Source organism: Lacerta agilis, chromosome 8, assembly GCF_009819535.1.
Source record: "Lacerta agilis isolate rLacAgi1 chromosome 8, rLacAgi1.pri, whole genome shotgun sequence".
Taxonomy (NCBI): domain Eukaryota; kingdom Metazoa; phylum Chordata; class Lepidosauria; order Squamata; family Lacertidae; genus Lacerta; species Lacerta agilis.
In genome coordinates this window covers 23,588,745-23,600,256 of record NC_046319.1, presented here as the reverse complement: position 1 = coordinate 23,600,256, position 11,512 = coordinate 23,588,745, and the positions used below count along the sequence as shown (strand labels likewise).

Sequence of the window (11,512 nt, the reverse complement as noted above, 5' to 3'; positions counted from 1 at the left end):
TTATTCACAATAGTCATTAAATAAATTAGGCATACATATACATATATATATGTATAGTCAAGAGGAATGGAACAGGACGAAGAGAGACTTCCAGATAACAATACAGAGAACAGCGTTGTTTTTTAGGCTTGTGACTGTCATGAAGCAGCTTTTGGTGTTTGCTGAGAGGAAGGGAAAGGTGTGAAACAAGAGCATAACGAAGACACAAGGCCCTGGAAAAAAATCTGTGCTAACGGTCCCATCATTCTTCCAAGAGAATGCTAGTGCCTTTTTGGGGGGTCGGGAGAGCAGCCCCCGTAAGTGCAATGAGTAGTCCTTGTGTTCAGTTTGTCTGCATGTAACAAGGGTAGCCTGCCTCACAATCCTGGTGTCCTCCAGAGGTTTGGACTACAAGTCCCATCAGTATTGGAAGCCCAAAACATCTGGAGGGCATTAGGCTAGGGGAGGCTGGCCAGGATTTTTCAAGGCAAATCCCCCCCATCCCCGCAAAAAACCTTGTTAACATACAGCAGCCCTCCTAGGCGGAGCAGCCTTCAAAATAATGAAGCCCCATAACCCCCCAAGCAGGATTACCACCCCCACTCCCTTGTCCCGAAGCCCCCCAACCCACCTTTCCAAGGGCATCCCTGGTCGCCTAGCATGGCTCCTAATGTGTCGGTTGGACTAGCTACGACAAGTACAGATATGACAGAATGGTGACTTTCTCTGGGGTGCCATGAGGGCTCTATGTGCTACCCGGTCCGGTTCTGCTATTGAAATGCCCAAAGTGAAGATTTCTGAGTGGATGTGCTGATGGTGGCTCTCTCCTCCCGGAAGGGGCTCCGGCTGAGATCGGTCATTGCTGAGTGAGCGGCTGGGTCTGTGCCTGGCGCTTGGCTTTGGTCTGGAGGTAGCGGCCTTTCCCCTCCTCAAAACGCCTCTTCTCGTCTTCTGTTTCTACCTGCCGAGCAAAGACAGAAGAGGTGTGGCAACGGTCAAGGCTGGATTAAGTTGGCCCTGGAACCCAACACACTGTATACCTGAAGGAGCGTCTCCACTCCCATCGTCCAGCCTGGACACTGAGGTTTGGCGCCAAGGGCCTTCTGGCGGTTCCCTCACTGCGAGAAGTGAGGTTACAGGGAACCAAGCAGAGGGCCTTCTCGGTAGTGGCGCCCGCCCTGTGGAACGCCCTCCCAGCAGATGTCAAGGCAATAAGCAACTATTTTACTTTTAAAAGACAACTGAAGGCGGCCCTGTTTAGGGAAGTTTTTAATGTTTGATGCTGTATTGTTTTCAATATTTGGTTGGAAGCCACCCAGAGTGGCTGGGGAAACCCAGCCAGATGGGTGGGGTATAAATAATAAATTGTTGTTGTTGTTGTTATTATTAGAGGGACAGACAGGGTTTTCCCAGCCACTTATTTCACTGTGTTTTAAATCTTCGACAAAAGTGGTTCTCATATTCTTACAACCACTCATCCTAACATTGGCTGGCTAGGTTAAGGGGAGGATCTTCCTTAGAGACATCAGCACAGACAAGAAACATCTATCAGTCCTCGTCCACAGCTACAGGAAATCAAGGGGTACCCTGGAATCCACATTTCAAAATGATCTTGTTAAGGGCACATTTCCAGGTAGGTGTTTTGCAAGGGATGCCCTCCAGATCCTTAGAGCTCTCCCATTCCCTTCAGCTCCCTTGTAGGTCTCCTGTGCCTCTTTGGTTCTCCTTGCAGTTTCAGCAGCAAAGAAAGATGCTAGAAGTAAGGGATGGTGGCTCAGTGGTAAAGCACCTGCTTTGCACAGGAAGTCCCAGATTCAATCCCCAGCAGCAATCTCTACCTGAAACTCCAAAGAGCCATTGCTGCCAGTCAGTCTAGAGTGACTATACTGAGATAGGTAGACAGACCAGTGTAAGGGCTCTGATCATTTCATCTCCCAACCCTTGTTTCTGGGTCCCAACAGAGCTGCTCACTTGGGGTTGCTCCCTAGGGCCTCCAGGTTCTGCTCCTTTCCGTCTCAAACCCCTGTTCACCATGGCTGGGGGGGGGGTGGTCACTCACACCCACAGTGAGGGATGCAAAGGAATGTCATTTCTGTTTTGCTACCACCAGAGGTAAGCTATTGCCCCAGCCTTGCCCCAACCCTCTGCTGGGGTGGCGGCAGCATTGTTTTTGCTGCTACATGGATGTATTGTATTGTATTTTGTTTCAGTGTTTATTAACATGAAATGTTTGCTTGCCATATTGATATTAGCATGACTTTTTATCTTGAAGTGTTCGAATTTATTCTGCATGTTGTTGTGAACTGCTTTGAGCATGGTCCCACCATGGAAAAGCAGCATACATATAAATTCATGATGATGATGATGCAGCTTGAATTCCACAAAACACTTTTTTTTCCTTGTTTGCTGTGGCCAAATTTACATGCAATTAAATTGTGATACTGCTACGTCGTTTGTGTCATTTTGGGGAGGGGCGAGTGGCAAAAAAGTGACAACAGTGAGTACACAATCACATTTGCCTGCCTGAACTCTGTTCCTGTTTGAATCCACATAATTTCCGGTACCGTTTCCCATTCTGATGAGATTCCACAACATCCCTACCTCCCACAAACCCCACTTCATTTCACATACCTAAACATCACACACTAGTCACTGAATCACACTGCCTCTTGGACCAGCAACAAGTCCACCACTGTAGATGCAAGACAGAAGGAAAATGCTCATCTGCAATCGTATTTGCTGTGGTTCCTGCATTGCAGGGGTTTGGACTAGATTACAGGCACGTCCAACAGGTAGATTCTGATCTACCAGTAGATCACAGGACATCTGTGATAGATCACTGGCTCCCTCCAAAGAAGTTCAACAACTTTGGCTCCCCTAAAAAAAAGCTCAAATTTTTGCCCTGCACCCCCCAAAAACGGGGCTTTCCCACTCCCTAAAAAAGCTCACCAACTTTCACCTGACCCCCCAAAAAGGGGGTAGATCACTGCCGGTTTTTAACTCTGTAAGTAGATCGCAGTCTTTTGGGAGTTGGCCACCCCTGGGCTAGAAGATCCTTTCGTTCCCTTCCAACTCCACAAGTCTATGATCTGCTTTGTGCCAGCTGGTCATTATACAAAGAACTGAATTTGTCCCCGAGTGTGATCCTCCTGCTTCCCTCCCTGTCCATTTTCCTTTGTGTTTGTTGAAAACTGTAAGCCTGAGTGGGCAGGGCCTGTCTTGTTTTAATTGACTGTATGTAAGCCAATCCAGGAGCCTTTTTGACTGAAGAGTGGGGGTCCAAGCACTCCAAATCAATAAAACAAGAACCTGCTTGATTTACACACACTCTCCCCCAATATAATATTTGAGCCTGCACAGAATCTGTGGCGACTGAAGGGGTGCAGGCAAAGAGGGTCAAAGGATCAAGCTCCGGTCTTGGCTTCTGCAAGCACTTGGTTTTCCGATCCTCTGTTGCACATCAGAGACAAGGACATTCCTGGCACACCTGCCAGTTGATGCGACAATCCCATATGCAGGGACGTGTTTTACACGCAGAGGACTTGTGGCTGAACCCAGGTACTTAATCATTCGTAAAAAGGCACAGGCTAGGTGGCTGGCAGGCTCCTTGGTGGTTTAGTCGGAGGCAGCCGGGGGATGTTTCTGGATCACAGTGGTTATTATGCACCAGCCTGGCAGGATGATTCCCCCAGGAAGAGTGGTGGCGTTAATGATTCGCTCCCTTCCAACTGAGTCCTCTGTGTTTATTTGCTGCCAAGTAGTGTTACATATCTTCCAGCTGGAAGGGAAGATCTTTGGCCCTGCATTGCTAGATAAGTCCCTTGCCCCCCACCCCCCAAAACACACACATTTCACTCAGGAGCTTCCAAGAGGCACCTGGTTGGCCACCACAGCAAAGCCAGAGCTGGAACAGATGGGCATTTATTTTATTGATTGCATTTATATCCCACCTCTTCCTCCATGGCGCTCAAGATGGTGCCACGTGGTTTTCACCCGGTTCATTTAATCCCCACGACAACCCTGCGAGGTAGGCTGAGAGGTGGTAACAGGCCCAATGTCACCCAGTGAGCTTCATGGCCTAGCAGCAGATTTGAACCCTGGTCTCTCCTGGGTCCTAGCCCGACACACTAACCACTACACCACGCTGGCTCTCGGTAAGATCCAACTGCGGGGCTTTCCCAAGCCTCCTTCCCAAACTTGCCCACCTTTCACCTCGATTGCTCTTCCTTCTCTGCCCCTTTCACCCCGAGGGGCCTCTCATCCTGGTGGTGAGGAACATTGTGACTCTCCAAGGATTTCCTTCCCCCATTGTGGAAACCATGCAAACCTGCAGGAATCACTCACTTTGGGGAACTTGACCACACTGCTTTAGAATGCTAACGTTTAACAGTTAATTCAGCCAGCGCTGCAGAACCTGCAGCTGAACTCTGTGCTGTTATCTTAGCTGCCTTCCCCCAACCCAGTTGATGCCCCTCTCCGGTGTTTTGGACCACAACAGCCACCCACCCCAGCCAGCATGGCTCGTGCTGATGCGATCTTTTGTCATGGAAGCCTGCAATACAGAGCAGAGCCCTGGTGGTGTTGGTGCTGCTTAACCCCTTTCCCCTAAGAGCAATTCCCCACTTGATGTAAGAACATCAGAAGAGCCTGCTGGGACATCCCAATGGCCCATCCAGCCCAGCCTCCTGTTCAAGCACCTCCACAGATGACAGTCTCCTGCTACTACTGTATTTAAAGAACTTCCTGTTGCTGGTCTTAATCATAATGCTTTTAGCAACATGCCCCCCCCCATTCCCTTTTTAGCATCCCTTGCTGTCTGCCTGCACTCCTTTTGCCAAAGTTCTCTCCATTTGGACAAGACTTCTGCTTTTTAAAGGAAGCCTCCTTGCCCCAATAGATCCTTTGACTCCATCCATTAATCGCACTGGCATCCTCTTGCCCTTTCCTGATCTGCATTACACACTCCTTTCTACCAGTCTCCTTGTTCTGAGGAATTCTTTGAAATCAAACGTGACAGTGCTGGGTTGTCTTGGTAATTGGCCATTTACATGGATATTTAATTTAATAGTCCTATGGTCACTGTGCTCACAATTGGCTCAACAAACAACACTGCTATAGGCACCTGCAAGGCTGGGGGGCGCACGTGACAAGAGCTTGGAGGGGCAGGAAAAGGTCCAGCAGCCCCCTCCTGGAATTTTCAGCTTCTTGGGACTGCTTTCCATCAACAAAGGTTGGAGTAAGTTCCATGCAACTGTGTCTAATATGAACCTTGGCCTGCATTAACTCTTCCCAGCATCATAAGGTAAGCCCAGTTTCAGAATATTACAGGTGGGTGGGTGGCAACCCAGCAAGTTACCGGTACATTTGAACCTGGGATTTCCTGGTAACCCAGCCTCATGCGGCACAGTTCAGCAGCAGCACTCCTCCCTCTGCCCCCTGCTGAAATGACCCAGTTAAAATGCAGAACAGCCACACAGCTTGAAGAATTCCTGCCAGCTTTGCCCCATGCCTGCCAAGCCTCCCCACCCCCGCTCCGCAGGAGACCAAACTAAAAAAGTCACCACAGCCCCTTGCATTGCAACTGCCTGGAGGCTTTCCCCACCCCCAGAAGACCCAGAGTTGACCTAGAGAGAGAATATTTTAAGATGGAAAATGGCAGGAACTACCCCCCATAAAGTAACTGCAGCTAAAATTCCAACACACCCAACCATCCCCTGCAGAAGTAAACTCAAGCCAGCATTCCTCCAACACAATTGGTGGTTAATCAGAGCCAGGCCTCAAAGCTCAGCCCTGGAATTTGGAAGAGGACCCTTCCTTTATTTATCACTACTGCCTCCTGCTGAGATTATACCTATTGAAGCCAAACAACCCTGGGGGACAGGAGTGGGGCTGACCCAAAGTCAACTAGCAAACCTGGGCCCGTCCTCTCCCTATTTCAAGCTGTCATTGAATCCTCTGCAGCTGAGCTGGTTGGGTGCATGAGGTCCCAGGTCCAACCTTGCCTCCCCCCTCCCAAGTTTAGAGATGCGCTTGTTCAGTTTAGATTTCAAACCATGCCTGCAGAATAGCTGGCCGGAAAATTCTTTTAACAGGCCAACCAACTTTGTAAGTGTGGATCAGGCCAGACCCACATTCTGGCAGCTCCAACACCTGAAGGGTGCAACTGCCTACCCCTGGGCTAGAGAGAATGGAATGGCCTGGGTGGTTGGGGTGATGTTGGATCAAGGGAGGGAGCCTGCACTGTGTCAGTCTCGAGGTGGAATGTGGGTGGAGACAGCAGACAGGCACTCATATTAATACTGAAACTGATGATGTGCTAAATTTCATAACCTCACAGTTTGCCTAACAATTTTCTAGCAAGATAGGCCAGTATTATTCACGAGACGGGGTGACAGCTGCTAATTTAGACATCAAAACCGTCTAAAATATTAAAGGGAATCAGACAAATCTAGAGAGGGAGATCGATAAACTGCTGTTGGGTTCAGAGGCCACAGAATATCCGATGCTGCGGAGGGCAGGAGAGACAGCTTTGCCTTCATATCCTGCTTGCTAGTTTCCCCAGAGGCATCTGAGCTGCCAATAGCTGGGAGCAGAAATCCACACCAGAGAGGCTTTTGCATGGCGTTCTAGGGAGCTCATGGGCAAGGCAAGAGTTGAACTAAGGAGCTCAGTCTCTTAGCCAAAGGTAGCTTTGGAACCCTGCCCCAAGGGACAAGGAATTGGCTACATGGGCCGTGAAGTCATCCTTTGGACACCTACATTCTAGTACTCAACATTTAATTTGCCTCTCACTACTCGCTGCCCTCAGACAGGCCCAACAGCAGTATGTGGGCACAGCAGATCAATGGAAGATATGGATTCTCATTAACTAGGTGTTAATGCAGCTGAATCTCTGGTTAGAAGTGGTGGTGATGGGAAATAGTCTTAGGAAACTCCCCGTGCTTAGGGGAGTTTGGGCTAGATGACCCTTGGGGTCCCTTCCAGCTCTAAAATTCTATGATTCTCTGCAGCCTGAGGCAGTTCTGCTTTGCAGACGCACTGAGCGGCAAGCAGGAGGAGCCCAGTTTGGTTTGGCAATGCGAAGCAGCCCTTGATGTGCCCCCTGGATGCCACAGCAGCAGGGAGCCTGGGATGAGAGACCTTCGCCTGGAAACTGCACAGCAGACCAGCCTCAAAGACAAACACATCAGTTCAAGGAAATCGGAACACTGCAATCCAAGAAGATTAGCATCTCCGCGTTGCTCAGCATGGGGTGGGGAGCCCGTTTGCCAGAAATTTAATTCTGGCTCGAGGGAATACAGCGGCTTAGAGCAGAGGCAGGAACACAAACCCTGGAAAACATTAACATGCCAAGCCAGGTTCCATTGCATCTATCCAGCCCCCACTTTGTCCACTCTGACTGGCAGCAGCTCTCCAAGGCCAGAGAGAGAGAGAGAGAGAGAGAGAGAGAGACCTACCCAGCTGTTCTATTGCAGGTGTCAGGGATATAACCTGAAGTCTTAGCCATGTCAGTCAGGCCCCCTTTGCTTCTAAACTTCCGGGACTTACTGAAGACTTTATTCCAGCAGGCATTTTAACTGAGGTCTGATTTTATAGTTTTAACCCGATTTTTAACCTTTTCTGTGTTATAATTTTTGAACGCCACCCAGAGATGTTTGTACTTAAGCAGCATGTTAAATAAATAAATAAATAAATAGTTAGTGGCTTTAGGAAAACACAACACAATGCTAGCCAGGGAGTTGTGTGTTTCAGTTTGGCTGATGCTGGAAGCTGGAGAGACAAGAGAAGGCCTGCTCTGTGCTGGAGGGACCTAAATATGTGACTTGGGGCTCCCCTAAAACCCTAATGGGGAAGAAGCAAGATACGTTGGGGTGTTAAGGCTCCCACTGGGGTTCCTACAGAGAATAAATGCTTTCCCAGCTGGCTGATAACATACTTTCAGCTGCCTTGCTATGCAATTGTTGTGGCCGTTTTAAGATGTTGTTTTACTGGTTGTTATTCCTCTTGTTGATGTAAGCTGTGGTTTGGAATATGGTGTGTAAGAGTGGCAAATAAATAAATAAATAAATTTTAGGCTACATCAACAAAAGCCTTGTGCTCTACTCTGCCCTGATCATACCCCACCTAGAGCCCTGTGTCCATTTCTGAGCACCACAGTTGCAGAGGGATATTGACAAGCTGGAAGATGTGCAGAGAAGCCAACCAAGATGATCAGGGGTCTAGAAAGCAAGCCTGATGAGGAACAGTTGAGGGAGCTGGGTATGTTTAGCCTGGAGAAGAGGAGACTGAGAGGTGATATGATAGCCATCTTCAAAAATTTAAAGGGCTGCCACATGGAAGATGGAGCAGGCCTGTTTTCTGCTGCTCTAAAGGGTAGGACTCAAATCAATGGATCCAAATTACATACAAGAGAGTCTGACTAAACATTAGGAAGAACTCTCTGATGGTAAGAGCTGTTTGACAGTGGAAAGGACTCCCTCAGAAGGTGGTGGTCTCTCCTTCATTGGAGGATTTTAAACTGAGGTTGGATGGCCATCTGTCAGGGATACTTTAGCTGTGATTTCTGCATTGCAGGGGGTTGGGCTAGATGACCCTTGTGGTTCCTTCCAGCGCTGTGATTCTACGATTCTATGAAATACACAAGAAATAAATCAAAGCCTTGGCCCCGCCAACAGCCTTACAAGAATGGAAAGTTACATGAAGTGGAGCTGAGCTGACTTTAAATTCCATGAAGGCAATAACAAGCTCCAGAAATAAAGAAGTGAAGCACATTCGGGGGGGTGCCCCCCATTTACTAGCGCAAAGAAATTTAAGTGGGGTGTATCTGTGTGTTTCGTTTAATGTTAAGAACAAATTATATAAACTCTACTCCGATAGCAAAACCAAGCCGAGTCGACTAAATGCTTTGAAACACTGTGGGGGAAAGAGTTGAGTGCCGTAGGAAATCAACAAGGCATAACATATTAATCGAGGAACAACTCTCTCACTCAGCTGTTTCTCTCTCAGCAAAAGAGCGGCTGAGTGAAGACAGCTAAAAATAGGCAATAAAAGGGAAGCGGGACTGACAATAGTCGGTAGGAAAAGTAAGCCAGGAAGACTTTTTTGGGGAGGAGGAAGAGGTGATGTTCAAACATTGATAGAAGCTGGAGGCCGGTTGGCTCCAAATTCTGCACCAATCCTACTTAATGCTTATAATTAAAAAATATTTCAAGAGACAGTAATGAAACAAACATTGTAGAAACGGTTAGGTGTTTTCTTATCATAGATTTTAAGGGTACTCTTTGGAGACACTAAGGGTGGACAGAGAAAAATATACAGGGTTGCCAGCCCTGTATGTTCAGCAAAGAGGCATGTGTATGAGTGGGATAAATGATGGTGGTCCAGCAGAGAAGTGGGTAGGATGTTTAACCCTTTCTCAGCTGGTTCTCGCACACAAATGCTCTACCAGCCCACTTTTTAAAAAATGCCCCCCTCCCTGTCTAAGCCAGGCTCTGACTGGAAAGAGATGTAAACTCAGTGGAGGGGAAAGCAGTCAAGAGGTGGAGATGCGGCAACTGTTGGGAAGAACTGATGGGCCCAGGAGAGATTATGCACGCCTCCTTCCCTAGAAATGCCCCTTCTGCCCTCATATTTGTGTTAGGTTGGCAGAAGTAGGTCTGGGAAGCTACACTTGCTTAGGCAGCAACATGCAGTTATGGTAAAGGACTGGAGAAATAATTTTAGAGACGTGAAAATCGTTTGAGGGGGGCATCTCTCTCTCTCACACACACACACATCTTTTTTATTCAACTGCTTTCTCTAGCCAAATAGGTTTGGCAGGTTGCTTTAAAACAAAAAAACCTGTCAAGCCCATTTGGTCAAGGGCAAAACCAAGATGACACCCCCCCCCCCATACACACACCATGAGCAGTAGATCTCTCTTTCAAACCACTTTCAGCTCTCTGAAAAAACAAAACAAAATGTGTCTTCAGCCTAATTTAAGCAGCTTCTTCTCTCTCTTTTTTTCTATGCTGAATTAAGAGAACAAGATTTTGCTGGACGGAACACAAAAAAGCCCCAGGGACATTGCATAAAGAGCTCAACTGCGTAAGACACATCATCTCTGACAAACGAGAAACTTGAATCCATGTGACCTCTCCACCCTGGAAGCAGAGAGGGAAAACACAACCCTGGAGGGCTTTCACAATGCTGCGTGTTTTGTTTAAACAATACATTGAAATGCAGCTGGAAACGGCTAAGCAGGAGGGTTCTGTGTTTGCTTTCAAATGCTTCTCACCAACAGCATGAGTGCAGAGTCTCCCAGGATGCTTAACATCTCTGAAGTCATCTAGGAACACGTGCCAAAATGGGGGGGGGGGTGGAGAGAGAGAAGAGAAGGACTCGTAGCCAAGTTCTGCAGGACCAAAAGATGGGAGGGGGGACTCATAAGGCTTACCACCAGCTGTGGGACAGGGAGCGGCCTCCCCTCCTTGCTTAGGGACACATAGGTGAAGAATGCACTGACAGCCCGATACCGCTCCTGAGACTCGTCCACAAAGGGGTCAGCATCCACAAAGACCTCGATCTCCATGGACTTATTGCTCGTGAAGGTCATGCGCCCAGAAATTGTGATCACGCAGCCTGCAAGACACAGAGGAGTTCATCAAGCTTGGCCCACAGTAGTTCATGCCTGGGTTACTGCAGTGGACTCTATGTGGGGCTTCCCTTGCATCAGATCCAGAAGCTGCAGTTCGTGCAGAATGCTGTGGCACAATTGCTGACAGAAGACTTGTCCGCACCTCTGCTCAGAGATCTGCACTGTTTGCAGATTTGCTCCCGGGCCAAGTTCAAGGTGTTACTATTGGGATACTAAGACCTGAGTAACGTGGGACCAGTCTACATCTGCAAGATTGTCTTACCCTATATATGCTCACTCGACCGCTTCGATCTGCAGAACTGGAATTGTTAGGAGCATCACCTGTTCCGCTTTTGCAAGAAATCAATCTTTTGGCATGGCAGCACCTGCACTTTGGAACTCCTAGCGTATTGACACCAGACAGGCGGTTTCACTGTACTCTTTTTGGTGCCTGCTAAAAGCTTTTTGATTTAGACAAGCCTACCCAGATATTTAGAATGCAGATGTCTTTTTAGTTTGTTACTGGTTTTTTTAAAAAATGTTATTGCCTTTACTAATAATCTAGCTGTTTTATTCTTTTTGTAAACCTCTCTTGATATTCGCTACAATCATGCAGTATATAAATTTTATGAAATCAATAAATCAACCAGGTTCTCCAACAGAAGGCAGAAAGGGTAGGTGAGGGGCCAGAATGCCAAGTAGCACTTTTGATGCAGGGAATCACACAAAATGAGCTCAGGGAGTCTCTCTTACAGCACCTCATGTGGGTACATGGAGGTCAAGCAGCTCCCCTTTACATAGCAGGGTCCCAAGGAGGAATTCCATGCTTCTTGAGTGTTTAGGTCCTATAAGAACATCAGAAGAGCCTGCTGGATCAGGCCAAAGGGGGTCCATCTAGTCCAGCATCCTGTTTTCACA

At 47.9% G+C, this 11,512-nt stretch overlaps 1 protein-coding gene across 2 annotated transcripts in view; it reads right to left on the bottom strand.

The window, feature by feature from the left end:
• Positions 1-603: 603 nt before the first annotated feature.
• The window catches only part of ACOT7 (acyl-CoA thioesterase 7), a 65,428-nt gene continuing 54,519 nt past the window's right edge, over positions 604-11,512 (bottom strand). Inside the window, exons 9-10 of one of the 2 annotated variants that reach the window (XM_033156553.1) lie at positions 10,415-10,599; positions 604-940 (exon numbers count right to left, since the gene is read on the bottom strand). In XM_033156553.1, the coding sequence (XP_033012444.1) occupies positions 836-940; positions 10,415-10,599 (290 nt within the window). In that variant the 3' untranslated portion in view covers positions 604-835. The remainder of the gene's footprint in view (positions 941-10,414; positions 10,600-11,512) is intronic. The other variant, XM_033156554.1, reaches the window with a different exon arrangement.